The sequence below is a fragment of the Acipenser ruthenus genome, chromosome 20 (assembly GCF_902713425.1).
Source record: "Acipenser ruthenus chromosome 20, fAciRut3.2 maternal haplotype, whole genome shotgun sequence".
Taxonomy (NCBI): Eukaryota; Metazoa; Chordata; class Actinopteri; order Acipenseriformes; family Acipenseridae; genus Acipenser; species Acipenser ruthenus.
This window is the reverse complement of record NC_081208.1, coordinates 5250793-5268291: the sequence shown is the minus strand read 5'-3', so window position 1 is coordinate 5268291 and position 17499 is coordinate 5250793. Positions and strand designations below refer to the sequence as shown.

General features: G+C 42.9%; 1 protein-coding gene across 1 annotated transcript in view; it reads right to left on the bottom strand.

The window, feature by feature from the left end:
• LOC117425649 (ephrin type-A receptor 2-like) overlaps nucleotides 1-13526 on the bottom strand; it is a 29048-nt gene extending 15522 nt beyond the window's left edge. The window contains exons 1-3 of the mRNA XM_058993271.1: nucleotides 13331-13526; nucleotides 9992-10059; nucleotides 7841-8486 (exon numbers count right to left, since the gene is read on the bottom strand). Coding sequence (XP_058849254.1) covers nucleotides 7841-8486; nucleotides 9992-10059; nucleotides 13331-13412 — 796 coding nt within the window. The 5' untranslated portion in view covers nucleotides 13413-13526. The remainder of the gene's footprint in view (nucleotides 1-7840; nucleotides 8487-9991; nucleotides 10060-13330) is intronic.
• Nucleotides 13527-17499: the final 3973 nt, after the last annotated feature.

Genomic DNA, 17499 nt, shown 5'->3' with positions numbered 1-17499 from the left:
AGTGCTGGGTGCGGAAGCAACTGTATTGTTTGTTTATGTCCATGTTATGTCTGTGGTGAAGGGACTATGTGTACTGCTCGGCTTCTATCGGCCTCTCTTGGCCATTGAAAGCTTTTCTCGGCTGGGGCCTGTGCTTGACATCTTTTTGATGATGTCGGACCCGGACCGGAAAGGAAAAATTGTAATGTCGGACCTGGTCCAACATAGGACCGCAAAACGTTAAACTCAGTTTTAGAGAGAGAGAGAGAGAGTTCATGTTGGTATGCGTTGATGCTAGGTGTTGCTGGCTTCTATTCAATGGGTATATGAATTCAGATCAAGCTGCAATTACAAACCTGCCTCTCTGTTGACTAGTCAACAACAACAACAAAGGGCTGAGCATTTCAAAGGTTAAAAGAGGGGTCACCCCAGGCATGTAGAGTCTTTATTGCAATTATAAAGGAACATGAATTGTATTTATTGCTTGTTTAGCATATGCACGAGACACCCCCTGTCCCCACCATAGTTAATGCCACATTGCCTAGCTAAGTTTCAAGCACAAAGCACTGTAGAGAAGAACCAACTGATTCATTTGAAAAGATCAATTCATTTAAAAGACCTTGCCATTTCTTAACTGCAAGTCCTTTTAGTCCTGCGGTATTGATTTCAGGACTCTAAAGTTTGCACTTGAGCAGCAGCTTAGTAAATGAGGCCTTTATCTGCAGCTGTTGCCACCCAATTAGCAAACTCCTTTCCCTAAATCTTTGACCCGTTGAGAGACACAGGACCCCAAAACACCCACCAGCCCTCCCCAGTTTTAATTGCGGATGTATCCTTCACAGTTTGAGAAAATGGACAACGCAGATTCCAGAAGCAGGTGGCAACCATCTTGAGGAAGAGAAGATTATGTTAATTCATTTTGGATTGCAATGCATTTTTATTTATTTGTTTTTTCATAAAAAGGTTTCACAGCCTTTCCGCTTATTGGCGGAAGTCCAGGCAGTGTATCCGGTTACTCTAACCAGAGATTTTATTGAAAGGACACAACAGGAACAACAAGCCTCAGCTTCCTTCCTAGGCCACATTAAACCAGCGAGAGTCGGATAACCACCTTCCGCCTTTCCAGCGACTCCAAACAGGATGAACTGCAGAGGATTTCTGAGGGCCAGAGCCGGCTGCCAGGCGACAGGGTTTTTAAACGATGTTCCAGTTGAAGCCACCGGAACTCTGACACTGATGTCACAGAGGTGAACTTGATTTCGAATACACAGAAAACGACGCTGTGCCTAATTCTGATTAAAGCAAAAGCAATCCACTTTAAGCACTGGTCAAATTTCACACAGAACAATTCCACAATTTATCAGCGATTTATGCAAAACCCACCGTTTGGAAAAGACGGTCATATTTAACTGCAGCAGTTAGTTAGTAGACGAAACAGATCTATTTTTCAGCGGTTTCTTTGGTCTCAGCAAATCTAGCAACCATGTGTGCTCGTAGGCACTCTGTTCTAAATTGGATTGGACACTGGCAGCAGTAGTTTCAAACAGCCTGCCTAGAAGTTAATATTTTCTAGTCTTGGATCCAGTGAGCCAGTTTCCCAGCACATATGTAAAACAAAGAGAAACCAGTTGGGTAAACCGAGTTCAAATCCCAAAGGACAAAGCTAAAGTCAGCACCTCCCAAGTGGGAGTCTGGCTCTCCAGCCTAACAGACTACCAACTTCCCCAGCCTCGGGCCAAGACTGGGACCCGAAAGGGTTAACTCAAGACTGCCTGGGTGATCTCTCAATGCAGCGAGCGCCTCCGGCCATGGGAAAGTGGAGCCGGTTTTAAATCAACATCGTTCTGCTATGTTTTGGTGCGAGGGAATTTGGCAGGAGAAGGGGGTTCAGAAACACTTGAGGGGGATGCAGAGAATATCCTTGTTTATTTATAGAGCCCCAGCGCAGGGCTTCACTTCCTGTTGTCAAAGCTCAAGCGGTGGCCCGAAGGGAGAAGCGGCGATACCAGGCCCCTGAGAGTGGATCCAGCAAGAGTCCCGGGGGATGAGAGGCGACTGAAGTCTCTTCATTCAGAACAGCAGGGTTTTAAACTCACCAGGTCAAGGGTTAACCAACTCCAACTGCTGTGATCCCAAGCCAGGAGGAGAACTCACATGGGAGAGTGGGGGGGGGGTTTGAAACCAAATAAAGAGCAGCAAGACAAACACATTGAGAAATCAGGAACAAACGCAACAGTTGGAAAGCAAAACAAGAGGTAAACACGGCACCCAGCCGAGATGAAAGACACTGGTGGCGGTATTAGTGGTGTGGTCCAGTGGTTAAAGAAAAGCGCTTGTAACCAGGAGGTCCCAGGTTCAAATCCCACCTCAGCCACTGACTCATTGTGTGACCCTGAGCAAGTCACTTAACCTCCTTGTGCTCCGTCTTTCGGGTGAGACGTAATTGTAAGTGACTTTGCAGCTGATGCATAGTTCACACACCCTAGTCTCTGTAAGTCACCTTGGATAAAGGTGTCTGCTAAATAAACAAATAATAATAATTCATAATAGCTGGGTGCGAGTTTTAGCAAGGATGCCATTTAACATAAAAGGGTGTACAGTTTTGTGTAGCTACTGCTCAGGATTTTAGTATACCCTTGATCTTAAAACTGTACAGCAATGAATGCGGTCTACAAAAAGCAAGAGAGTGCAGGAGAATACAAAGAAAAGAATGGCCCGTTTCTCTAAAGAGAGAAAAAATACCAAGGTACTGCACATTAAACACACGTGTCTATTGACAGAGGTTTTCATTTTAAAGCACTTTGTCCTGTCACAGAGAGGAGAGGGGAGAGAGTGGAAGAGGGAAATACTTGAGCATCATAACCCCACTATAATAAGCACTTCTCATATGAATCTAATGAACTTTGTCTGTGATCTGACAAAATTCAGAACCTTTGTGGAGGGTCACGATGCTCTGAGTCTACACCACCTAACTCTGTCGCTCCAGCGAAGAGGGGTCCCAATTGCTCATCCACAGCGCAGCCTTGTTACAGGAGTGGACGGAGGGGGAGGGTCACGGGTGTCATTAACCTCAGAGAGTGAGCAGCAGTAACAGGAAGCCAGGAGGTCAGGGAACGGACCTGCCGTTTGTCCTGCGGATTAGAGGAGTGATGGGGGCAGCTGTCAGCGGAGCCGGCTGGAATTAAAGCCTGGCTTAACACTTCCGCCATCCCCTTTCAACTGCTCGTTAAACACAACGTGCACAAATCCCCCCCGACAGATACCTGGCACTGGAGCATCAGAGCTTCCAGCAGCCCTCCAGAGTGCAGAGACAGCTCTCTACTGAACCACTCCACAAACAGTGGGATTCGACTCCAACACATCCTAGCACAGCAGTCAGCAGCCTGAACTGATAATCATTATACCTTGAGTCTGTAACACACCACACAGCAATAGAGGTCCTTAGCACAGTGGCATATTAGACTTAGTAATTCCCTGACGTGAAAACTCAACGAAGACCAGAATTATGATACTATAACAAATGGCACGGGGTGTATTACAAGACCCAGACTGGGTTTCGATTGATGTTATTACCCACCACAGCACTATCAAAGCCACCCAGAGACAGCATTAACAATAGGCTTTCCAGTCTACTATGGCTCAGAATGCATGTTTACACTATGAATGGGTGCCCGTCTTGGGTGAAGTGAAGTACAGTAGGCTCTGAAGAATGTACAATGTTTGAGTTGTAAAACCTGCTGCCAAAATTAATTAGGTACTGCCGGCCCCAGGGCCTACACCATGGAAAAGCAGACATTATGAACACAGCAGCTCATCTTCCAATACAAAACAGAGGATTAACTTGCATCCTGTTCCTCGGAATGAGTCGCGCTGATCTGGCAGACATGCTGGAGCAGAGATGAAGCAAAGCCAACTAGCAGGTATAAAAGCAGCTTCCAGAGTTACAGCTTGCTAGCCTGGCTTTGGTGATCCTGAGTGGGTGTAAACTCGGGGGCCGGGTATTGTCGGAGGTATAGTTGGGTAACTTCAATTCCAACCGTTTCTTCCTTTAGATAGTCATAAAAAGCTACAATTGAGTGTTCTGTTGTACTGCACCTATTAGTGCCCTCAATGTAGGCTTGTGTCCTTTTCCAGTGTGAATTTTACCTAACACAAGCTGTACCTTCCTGCCTTGCTAAAACTGTGGTGAAACGTGACAGAGTTCAATAGTTCCTTTGTCCAGCAAACAGAGCTTAGTTGGAAGGGGGGGCAGTTAAAATGGCAGACGCCAGTTTAGAGTAAGAGTGTTTAAAACTGGTATGCTAGCAATCAGGAAGTCAGGTTCAAAGACAACAGAAAACTCCTGAAGGTCTGAAGCATGTCGTTTCCTGGACGTATTCTTCAGTCATGATGACAGAGAATCCTGAGGCTCCCAGCGTGCTTTGCTGCAGGCGTTACATATGGAGCGGCTGAGCAGGGGAATAATGGACACGGAATTTGGCACAGCTCGCTTCTCACACTGTGTTGAACAACCGGCGAGCAGGTGGTGGGCAGCGGACAGGCCCGGACTTGCGCTTCCGAAGGAATTTCAGCCCAACAGCGAGGAAATGACACATCAAATATTTGAAGCAGCACGTAGCGCCATCATCTTGTTTATCTAATTAATCACCACTTCCAAGGCCAGCTTCCTTCCCAAATTCCCCTGCATTTCATAACAGGAACTGGCTTTTGGCAAACAATATGAATTTGTTACTATGGAAACCGGCAATCCCCCATCCCCCCACCCCTGAAGTCTTTTGGGAAATCAGATTCAAATTTTACTGACTGAGCGTTCCATGCCCCAAACAAACCAGAATCTAACCATTTATCTTCACACAAACCCTTCAAGCTGGTGAATGAAGCTATTTCACTAAAGAGACTCTAGTTGACAAACACTAAAACAGACATGTGGTCAGGTTTCTTCAGTTATAAATCATATCTGTATAAACTACTTCGCTGAAACGATCAAACCCAAGGATGACAGTTTAAGAAGCCCTGGCAGCACTCTTAAACTGACAGGGGTCGGAACACAAGCTCCTGCCTCACCCTTCCCCAAACACGGCTCTCAAGCAACAGCTACAGACATACCAAGGGAGGGCACCCAGCCACAGGATGCCAACGTCAGTGATAACAGGGCAGAATCTGAGGGCGCCCTGGCTACCGAACTGAATCTCAACGCACACAAACCGGGTCAAATTCATTGTCAAATTGATAGCTTTCACAGAAAGGTTGTCTTTATTAAGAAAGAAGGCAACCACCCACCCTCCCTCCCACGGGATTCCTGAACACTGACTGCAGGGGAAATAACACAGGGGAAGCAATGCGAGGGAGGATAGAAAGCAGTAAAATGAAGAACTTAAGCGCTACAAAAATAATGCATTATGATATGAAGACATTTAGGGAGGAGGGAGGGGGGTTAAAAGGCTGGAGTACAAATGGGAGAGCTATGGATCTGCAAAGAATCACACCCATTATTTTCACTGCACCAAACAAGTAAAAGGCAAACCGTCGTCCGAGCCAAAGAGCCCTTCTAATTACCGTTTCAGTGGAAGTTTGTAATTAGCGAGGAGAAACAACTTTCGAATCTGTCAAACAAATCTTGTATATTTCACTAGCACGTGGCAAAGGCCAGCTTGCTCTTCTATAGCAAAATAAAATCAGCTGAACTCAAGGGAAAGAAATAAGATTCCCATTGCACAGCAGTTTGAGCCATTCCAGACTTTACATACACCGCAAGGAAAAAGTAGAGAGGAAAAACCAATGAATCACTGCAATTAATGCTAATCTTCTTTCCATCACTGCAATACACCAGACACTGGGATGGATCACCTGCCTAGCAATTTGGAAGCGTACATCACAGACTAATTGCTTTGCACATCTGAAGTGGATTATCCGGGTGTAGTAAAGAAGGCAAACTTCAAGAACTTCAGCCATCGTCACTGCGCTCAGATAATCCTTTGCATAGGTTTAAGCCCCTATGGTGGAGATCCAGACTCCTAATCCACCACCCGTCCCTGGAACTCAAAACGCAGACACACCGCAGCTTACCTCTTCATTTCAGACCCACCCTGATCCTTCGCCCCAATCTGCCCCTCATTGTGTCTGGGAACGAGGTGATCCACCAATTGAGAAGGTTAAACAGCTTAGTGCAAAGTGATAGATCCCCACAGCTCCTATTCCCATTCAAAGTTACCCAGCACCAGTGCGTTTTAGAAGGTTGAAGTCACCCAACCCAGATTTATCATACATCATCTTTTGCCCCACGGCAGTAAAAAGCCAGTATTGTTTAGTTGACCCTCCCATGGCCGCTCAACCTTATGCAAATATTACGACAGCTCTTACTCAGAATCCATCTCATAAAAACCAAGTTATACCAAGACTGCTTCAAAAGACAAAAATTCAAACAGAAACGCAGATTCCAGCTGTCAACTCTTGCTGAATGAACATCTCTAACTGCACAGAATTCGAAGTATAAAATGTCTTATTTCTATGCATTTTAAAAATCAAACAACAGCACCCCTCACTGGGAAAAAAACATGAAAGTGCCCTACTGATGCAGAAAGGTTTTCGGCTTGGAACCATGAACGTTAAAGCTGGGTTTTGATAAAGTGTTAACAATGGGGACAGGTGCAAAAGCTCCTGCTAACTTGCTCTTTGGCCTCATTTTAATGAATGCCTTTTTTGAATTCCATTGTTCTTTCTGGGATTCATAGGAGGACCCACCCGCAGTCCCACAAGACTGTAGACTTACTGTCCTACACAGAGATAAACACCTCTCCAGCACTGCAATTCTCAAATTAACCAGAGCGAGAGAAGCAATGGCAAGCCAGGGGACTGCTGCAGGATGTGGGGAGGGAAGCAGGCCCTTCAGAGGGAAGGGGTAGCAGCACTTTCTTATACATGAGTAACATTAAATAAACTTCATGGTCTAGTAGACAAACTGTTTGGGCTTATGGGTAACTTACTGGTAATGGGCCAATACTCATTTTAATGCATGTCCTTTATAAAAACAGCATAGTACTTGTCTTGAATTCACTTGAAGTCCTGGTACCAAAAAAAAGACTACAATGCATGATTTTCTGGGAGCAACCATGTTTGGGGTTAGTGTGAGAGCGATCTTGCGATTATGCATGAGCACTAGGTCAGCGTGAGTCAGCCTGCATTTAAACAAAACCGATATAAGCAGTTTCTGCTGGACTGAAAAGCAACGACCACATTATAAATAGCAACCCCTGCTCGAAATTAATTTGGTTGCGTTTAGCTGCCAAGAGGCACCAGCGTGCGAGTCATGTGGGTACATGCAAGAGAGAGCTGGAGGGTAGGCGTGAGAATCCAGGATAACCAGGTCCCACGTGTTTGAAGAGGATAAATAAATAAACTTGCCAAACACTGCAGTGGCATTGGTTTGCACTGCAGATAATATAATGGGGATAGTCGTTCTGTCTGCTTTGCAACTGTATGCTACAGGTGCGGGCTGAGCCCTGATCTGTGAATTCCTCAGTGCTGCAGTAATCAGGGAGGTTTCCAATGTAAATCTCTCAGGAATGTATAGCGAGCAGACCACCTCACTCCCCTACTGCCTCCTCAACACTGAAGCCCATTGTTCCAAGGCCAGCGCTCCTCGCCAGCCCCTGACATTTTTGAGAGACACCTTTAGGGATAGGAAATGGTGGATGTCAGGTGACTCAGCAAGCACAGCTGCTCTTACACTTCCCACAAATTCCATACTATTATAGGAGGACTTTTTTCCCCCCATAGACACATCTGGCAGTGTAGTATCTATATTTGTGTACAATAAGACAAAACAAATCAAAAGTCAAACAAAAATGCCCCCCGCTCTTACCTTGGCAGCTGTTGTCGTGCATTTCAAATCCAGCCAGACACTGGCACTGGCCAATGGGCACCAGCCACTCCCCGTCTGTGTTGCAGTGCATCTTGGGGGTCTCGTCACTCACAGAGTTGTCCACGCACACCCCCTGGACCTCAGCCAGAGATTGTGACTCCATTCCGGCCACCGTCTCAGGGAATCTGGCCAGGCTGTTGACCGAGGACGGGCACATCTTGTAATAGACCCTGACGGACAGCAGGGCGGCGCATGCTCCAATGTCCTGGAAGGCCAAGTAGAAGCCCTTCTTGGAGAGAGGCCCCACTGTGCGCAGCTCCTGGTTGATTTTGACCTCCCCCTTGAAGCTGATCTCGTCAGGGGCGATGGTGGCGATCTTCTTGAAGCGTCTCTTCTGGAAGTTGGTTCCGTAATCCTCATCGGACTCAGCGTAGAAGAGGTTGAAGGTCTCCTTGCAGGAGGTGGAGCCCCCTGGGAAGCTGTTACAGTCCCGGACAATAAACCGCAGCTCGATGAAGATGCGCGAGGCCTCCTGCCGCTGGATGAAGTTGGTCCGCAACCAGTTGTCCTGGTCGCTTTCCTGGATGTTGCAGACAGAGTACACGTACATCATCGACCCATTCATCACTTGCTGGAGTAGGTCCCACTGCAGGGAGAAAAGGGCCACACGTTATTGAAAGTTTACTTTGCATTAGATAGACTCATATTTCAGTTCCATTTGACCTGGCCAGCACCTCGTTGACCTCCCAGGTGAAAGCCTCCAAATCCCCTTTGTTAATCTACTTGACCTGCCCCAGCCCTTCAGAATCCTGTCCGTGCCTCGTTCACAACCAACAAACTATTTGTTTAAAAGCAGCATACAAAGAAAAGGCCATTTCAAGCTGATCGTTAGAGTACATACAACACTCCAAAGCAGGTTAAATGCTATAAAATGCCTTTAATTCAGTGTGATCCCTTGTCTGGCTGTTAATACCAAAAGTGGATGGCTAAAGCATTGAATTCCAGGCTTGTTATAACACTCTGAGGCAGTCCTTTCCTCCCTGTTGGGCTGCACCTATTGGAAAGTCATAATCTCCTTCCTGTTACAAGAACTCCACTTTGCACATTCACCTTTGATGTAGGCATTTGTGTTTATTGTTTATAAAGGTTTTGTTTGTCCGATTACAATTTTCCACACACGAAGATGATTCAATGCAGACTGTCGCCTTTTCCACACCCACATACTGATAAAATAAAAAAGGTGCAGCCTGGACACAGAAACAGAAACAGAAATAGTAACAGCTATGCAGCTCCAGACTGGGTCCCTTTTGTCGGTCTTTTTCATAATTCACATTCCCAGCAGGTCTTTATGCAAACAGAACCTGTTCGTGTTACCTGGCAATTGGGGCGAGGCAGTCTGATCAGATAGCAGGCTCAGGTCACGTCACCTAGGCAATTCAATTCAGAGCGGCGTGTGTGTGTGTGTGTGTGTGTGATCACAGCGGTGGTGCGCACAGAACAAAGGGAAGGAAGATCCACAGATAAAACAAGCTTTATCTGAGCTGGGGGGAAGCCCATCTCCCATTTAAAAAAATGAATAAATTCAATCCGGTAAACGTTTGTGTAAAGGGACTCTCATGACTGATTTGTGATACAAATGGAAACCTGTCAGGTATTTTGTAATATATAAAAGCTGCATCTCCCTGTTGCCAGTCAGTTTAAGGCACAATAGGCAAGACAGCAAATCTGGCAGAGGTACAATATATTTATGTATATTTTTTGTCCAAGCCCTGTAATTTCAGAAATTAAATCACCTGTCCTGCACCACATCTTTAAACAGGGACCTTATTAAAAAGCCAGGTGAAGTTCAAATGGCTGTTCATTCAGGACTCGGGGATGGTGAAGTGCAGTCTGGAATTAGCCTGTCACCACTAGAAAGGGTGTGGGAGCAAAGGGCAGCTGGTTTGTCAGCAATCTCTACCAGCTTCAAGGGTGCCCCGTCGTCCCGCAGGATGTCCACTTAAGAGGAAAGGAATGCAGACCAACGTGTCTGTACTTGTCAAGCAGCCAGGGCCTCACCAAGTTCACTGCAGAAACTGGACTATTCACTATTAACCCACTGAAGCTGTTTTAAGGCCAAGTTAGAAGAAATAAAGGAGATAAGTAACTCACCCCTTCTCCGTATGGCTGGGTCAACCAGCCAAGCTCTCCCCCTGCAGATTCCATATCCAGCAGGACTTCTGCAAGAGAAAAAAAGGATTCCTGTTTGAGGAAGCACCACAGCTCAGCCCATCGCATTCATTAAACAAGCTGTCAACTGAAATCCAGCTAACAGCTAGTCATTTAAACCTCAAATGTCTTACTGTGCACGCAAGACAACACTTACATATAGAGCCAAAAGTTTTGCATCACCCTTTAGAATTACCACATTTTGCTTCATAAAGTCGAATGAAACCTGAATTACATGCCGCTTTGTAGTTTTCCATCTACTTAACGAAAAACGTACAAAAATTTTAAAATGTGACATTTCAAAATCCTGTACTACTATGGCTTCTGGTAGACTTTTGCCATATCACTTTCTTTGATTACAGGATTAAATAAAAGATATAAAGTATGTTCATATAGATGTTTTCTTTTATAATATATATATATATATATATATATATATATATATATATATATACATACATATATATATATATATATATATATATATATATATATATATATATATATATATATATATATATATATATATACATACACATATAGCCACATTGTCTAAGCGTGCAAGCAGTATTTATAAAATTAAAATAACAAAATAACAAAACACAAAAATTCCAAGCTTTGGAAGATGTTTTCAGAACAGTATTTCCTGAGAAGCAGTTTTTTTTGTTTTCGACACAGGAAAATGTGAGCCTAGGAGAAACATTATCACATATTTAACATCCTCTCTTGAGAACAATTGCAAGGGATAGCCCAGTGCGCACCGACCGAGAGAAACAACCAAACATCGTCCTCGGTTTAGGGAAAAACAAATACCTGGAAAGGAGCGCGTTTTGTGAATTGAAGTGCCCGCAGTTTGCAACCCTCGCTTGTGGAGTAAACAATATGGGGCATTGATACTCGTTCTATCGCAAAAACAAGCTTTGCGTTATGCGTCAAACAAACAAACAAACAAACAGTTGAGGTTTAAATATTTGATTTTCACATTTTAGATGTTCTCAACCAGTAGAATATTGAAACGCATCACATAGGAAAGTGTATAAATGCCCGTTATTCGGAGAGTATGGCATTTTGGTAATGCTGCACTTCGATTTCGTAATATTCTGCTTCAACATGTCTTGATATAGCCTAAGCCCCTCGTTTCAGAACGACATACTGTGTAACATGTTTCAGTATGATTGTTATGACAATTTAATGCTGCCGTTTTGAATGCTACAAAGAGCAAACTTAACGTGTTACCAAACTTTTTAACCGGAGCCCACCTTGGTAGGGCAAACATAATGCAGTGCTGCAAGTACTGGCGATATTTTAGCATCTGTGCGTAAAGCACAAATATCTTAATATATAAAGAAGAAAGTGTGTCTGTCTATCTGTTCCTTTCTGCATTCGGACCCCGCAGGAGCCAGCGCAACCAAACTCTGCACGGCCTCCTCTTTCATCCAGGGGAAGGTCGAGGGACAAAATGTTGACCCCCGGGGTACTTTATCTAGTAACCCCTATTGCTGGATCACTACAGTAGCCATGTATCTCAAATTAAAGAAACCCACAAAACCAACAAATAAAAAAGAACATTTTTTTTAAAAATTAGAAATGGCAAAAAAACATAAAGTTAAAAAAGGGAAAGGGTCCGACCGCATTGTGCGACACCCAAGATCGGTAACTTATAGGAAACCATAAGGCTACCGTTCCTCAATTTGAATGTCATGCATGAAATATTGAAATAGGCTACTGAATTTCCGCGGGCAACGCCGGGTACTTCAGCTAGTCCATTATAAAACATTAAAACATAAATGTAGGCTCATTGACTATCTGTAAATCTGTAATGCAAGTATATTCGCGTTACCCAGGGTCAATACATTCACGTAAATGTGTGGACTGTGGGACCCACAGATTGACAACCGTTTAAACCAACATTTACACAAACAATTATTCATTCTCGAGTTTTTTTTTTTTTAAACATGATTATTTTTACAACGCTGTACAAGCCTTTAAATAATATACCCATTTTTTTATTCACTAGCACGCGTGCGAGATTACAGTCTGTGTACACATTACACAGCAGGGATACGTGTAAACAATTTTGAATTGCACTGTGTGTATTCATAAATAACACATTTAGCCGAGGGCAACACAAAACGATGTTACTCTTTAAAAGTTGCGTTGCGCGTATTGCAAGGATTTAAGTTTGTTACCTGTATACTCATAAATAATAATACACATGTACTACTACGACTACTAATACAAAGCGAAGGCAAAATCAACATTCACTAGATTTCAGTACAGGAGGTATATTACATAACCAGATTTAGGCTTTATTTATTTATTTATTTATTTATTAAATGGAACCCCGTGACGTCTCACTCAAAGGGTTAATGGGAGTCGCTGTCTTTCTCTACCTGGAGGCCTGTTAAATTATTACTACGGTCAACACCTTTCTATATATTTCAAATGCTTCCACACATCACTCAGATCAAACAATATCGCATAAACCTGATTTCCCACGGCACGGGAGATTCATACCACCCACGTTTGACCAAAAAGTTTTACCTGCGCACAGAAAGTACAAGCATCGCACTGACAGTTTCGAGAGCGCACAGAACATTATTTTATTTATTTATTTATTCGAAGACTGAAAAAAAAGAATACATTTAATCTCGTGGAAAAAGTTTCAATGCGGACTCTCTCAGGTATTAAATGCTTGTGGTCTACCACTGTTAATGTATTCTTAAATTAAATGCAGATTTATGATTGTCAGAGGCATTTATCTGTTTTATTTAGGCAAGTCTACTTAAAGTTTCGGATCAGTTATGTAGGCTGGAAAATGTGATTTAATGTATTCAGCAAGACAAGTTCAGTTGCAACCATGAGAGTCTGCAACGAAACGCTTCCCAGGAAATCCTAACTTCATTTATCGATTGACAAACTTCGAGCCAAATAACAGACAACACGTCTGTTTAAATCTCCACTAGTAATACTGTAATGAGAAATCAGTAATCACGATCAACCACTAGTACAACAAACTCCCGTGGAGTTATCTTACTGCGGGTTTCTCATGAAAAACAAAGAAAATAAATAAAAAGTCAACATCAAATAAACAACATATTTTAAAATATATATACACAATTACCAATATATACAACCAGTAATTAAAAAACGAACTCTTTCTGAGAAGTCGCTACTCGAAAGCCATGCGCCCCGTAAGACTACGTTTTAATTTTAATTTTATTTTTTCAGGGAAAACAATAACAAAACACCAAGAAAAATAACACTTTTCATCAGACTTACCTTCTTTTGTCTGTAAACTAATAAATACATTGTTTATAAATAAAGTTACAAATAAAACTAGTTTAATTCCTTGGAAATCCATTGGTGACAGTACTTCCTTTTTTTTCTTTCCCTTGCCTTGTGTGTGACTCGATTGCAAGTAACTAGCCGAAACTTTTTCCTCTGGTTCCCCATTCGTGATCCTGGTGACGTCAACCAGCCCCGCCTCTTGAAATTTGCATTCTCCAAATACAGTGAACGAGGTTAAAGCAGCATTTGTGCGATACCATCTATCTGACAAAAAAGAGCCCGGGTTGAAGGCCTAGGCTAGGTGACACCTTGGAATATACGTAAACCCAGGTTTGCAGGTAAAGTGAAGTGCCTCCGTAAATAAGGATTCTAGATAAATACCGCCGGGCATGTTTTACAACGCTGGTATACTGGCCCCATCTGATTCATTCTTTATTGAAAAAGTAGTTTCTATTCCACAGTCCACACTCTGTATGGCATAACTTATATGGTATGTGCAATAGAAAGATGACTAGTTACACACCGGGGAGGTGGTTTAAAAAGATACTGATTTTGTCTTTAGATTTACTTTTTATGTAATTTTCTGTTTCAGTAATCACATCCTGGTGAAGCACCTCTGTGGCCTCAATAGAGCTCTCAAGCATATCTTATCTTCCGGTACAGCGGGTACACAAGAGCTAACCATTAACCTGTCCCCCTGCAGCACACTGCCCCTAGAGGGCATGATATGTGTGACGTGTGTACAGTGCAAGAGGGTGTGATGACTGAAACAAAAAGTGATAGACAAAGTGAATCCACACTAGAAGAATGTATTAGTTAATATTTCCTGCATTAAACAGCTGGTTGATACAGGAAACACATGCTCATTAATGACCCCAGCGCAAGCTGTCAAACTGAAAGGAATTCCAACCATATCTCACATAGTTGCTGTCTTCTCTCCCTCGCTGGGATAAAAATGGGCTCACCATGCAATATTCTCTATATATGACATTTCCTGCCCTTATCAGTAGTCTTTCAAAGGAAGAACACAATCATGAAATAGTGCTATCCTCGGGTGTAAAACCAGTCCAGTGTATTCAAATACAATGATGGGGTTGTCACAAACCTTGCTGCTTTACGATATTTCTGGATCTGGAAACGGTTCTAAATGAACTGCATTCTCAATGCAGGGTGAACCAGCACACAGCAAAGCTCAGGAGCACCTGGAGCTGACACCGGGGGTCAGCAGCAGAGCTGTATCTATCCATTAACATCCTGTACAACATGATGTCATTTCCCCCTGCCCAGTACTTCAAAGCAGGTATGTACTGCACTAGAGATTACATTACTTCTAATGGTGTGCTCATTGAGAATGAGTAACACAGGCAGTGCAGTGCAAGTGGAGCCAACTGTGGTATAAGACACCAGTGCAGGGCATTTTGTGTGCTTTGATTCTTTTTAGCCTTTAAAGAATGCACAAGCGTAATCGAATGCGTTGCTATTGAATTTATTGCCTCTTCACTGGAGTTAAACTGCCTCTCCTCCCCCCCCCCCCCCTCCAAATAGTATTTGCCATGGGCATTACAGATTATCACAGGCCATTTGGAGTGGTGAGTTACCAATACAAGATTGTGAGGGATTCACTTAACAAGCATGACTGTAAACTAATTCAAGCACTCGACTGCTGGGTTATCAGAGGATCTTAGGGCCAGTTTAGTTGGGGTAATCACAGTGTGCAATGCCTGTTGTCACATACAACCAAGGAGGTATTGATTTACTGTGTTTGCTTTAGGGAAACCAGGCAGGATCAGAGTCCAGCTCCTAGCAGGAGATCCTGGCAAAAAAACAAGGGAAGCCAGGTCAGCTATTAGATAGGAGGAGTGGCTAACAGTAGCCTGGGGGCTAAGTAAACTATTACTTCCCTTTTGTTTAAAACAACCTGACCAAGCAGCTTCTTACAACACAGCTCCAATAAAAGAAACAAGCTCAAACAAGAGATTTAACAACTCGTTTTCACTTTAATTCACTTTGTATTCGTATTACTGAAGATTTTGTATTAGTATTATTGAAGATTTTATGTTAGCACTTATTGAAGATTTTACGACTGATATCCGTTTTCACCTTTTGGATATGTGTTTGTTTATCTGAGCTGCTTTTAGAATCACAAGGGAGCGTAAACTGACGCCCCTGCCTGCATGCAAACTAACTGTCAACTATGGTTATAGTATAGTGTGAAATTGTGCATTAGTATAGTGTGATAACCTGCAGCTCTATATGTGCCTCTTAATCCTCTCATTCGGATCACATGCAAGTTTCTAGCGGAAGTGTCTCACTGAAACATGCAAGTGTAACTCTGTGCAGGGGGGAAGTGGCAGGCTCTTATACTAGCTTAGCAGTTTATGTCAGAATAGTGGGATTTGACCAGTTTAGAATACACATTCAACATGGGGACTAGAACTACACGTGGATAGGGGGAAGAATACACTGGTTTTGCTGTGGAGCTGACTGGAGGCAACCTCATAGCAGAGAGCTTTTGAAGCCTTTAAAAGGCAAATAGACTGTGCCAGATTACATTGGGTTAATCCCACATTCTTTTAATGTTACCTTTAAACTCTCTGGGTCCATGTAATCCTTATTATTACTAGATCCACTTTTGTCAAAGACGCTTTTCCACCGATTTTGATCCAAAGTATTTTTAGACATATTTATCACATTAGTAATTGGTTCCCCCTCCCCAAATTTACACCCCCCCCCCAAAAAAAAAAAGGAAAACACATAACAAAAGTTTATTCAAGTCTCCTAAAAACAAACAAATAATCGTGTGTTCTATAGTTTTATAACTGCAGTCTACAACAGTTGGAGAACTACTTCAATCTTAATTACTGAAATATGGGAATAGGCTAAGAAACACCATGGATTGCTAGTAAAATTACAAAGCAGACAAGCAATCCTGCTGAAGGATTTCAGTTCCAGTACATTGTATACTGTGTATAGATGTCATCCTAGGTGTCATCTGAAGCATTAAACATGTCATTCTAAAGCTGAAAAAGCAACTTGTTTATGTTTAACAGTATCTAGTCGAAACGTTTGTCATTGAGTTTATTGAGTTTCTTCTAAATGTAGCACTATTGAGTTTTAATAGTTATGAAGGATATGCATATTAGCAGTGCAAGCTTATAATAAGCTAATATGTGTAGGGTGTCTGTTTTAAAGCAGAAGTCATTTTGCCCAGTTTTGAACTGCACGATAAGACACCTCTTATAACAATAAGAGACATCCTACACAAAACGTATACAGTAAATAACAGCATCTTTTTAAAGCAGACCAGAAAACAAAGGCATGGTCTTTAAAGACGTGTCATTAACTCAAAGTGTAATCTGTGAGGATATTTGCCCTGAGAGCTTGCTAATTCCATTCAGTTCACTGGCTGCCCCCAGTTATGTCAGTCAGATTACACTAGAGTGATGTGTTGTCTTTATTCACACAATAGAATCAAAGTGCAGGGCCTTCCATTGCTGTCAGCAGGCTGTGCGGATTCCACCCCCCTCGCACTACACAGGGTTCTAGTGGGGTGCTATTGTGCCAGGAACTTCAATGACAGTGTGGTTGGCTGCTCCTCAATATAACTCCCTTTAAAAGTTCCTCCCACACATACAGTAACCACAGACTTTGCATTTGTGCTGAGAGGGGAAGCCTGCAGGCACAGGTGTGTGGAGCAGAGCAACAGCGACAGGCCAAGCCAACAGAGTGGCCTATTGTTGCCAGCCTGCTCTCAAATCAGCATAGCAAAGGCAACAAATGTTTGCAAGAGCATTAACCACATAGCACACAAACTGGGTGGGTTCAGAGAGTGTATGAGTGTGTGTGTGTGTGTGTGTGTGCTGAAATGGACACACTAACTGCATTCATTTACTGGAGCAATGCGCTTTGTTTTTGTTTTTTTTAACTTTCTCATTTTCATTAAGTGTTTGCATTTGAATCGCAATTTGAGAAGGGTGTGATTGCACTTACCTAGACACTTAAAGGATGGTCCTGTATATCTGGTACCTGAAATATCCTTTAATTGTTTGACTATGTTTATTTTAAGTGGCTCACGTTGCTAAGCAAGTTGGATCAAATAAATAACTGACACATTTTTTCCAGGGGCTATCGGGTTCTAAAAACATACAAATACAGAGCGG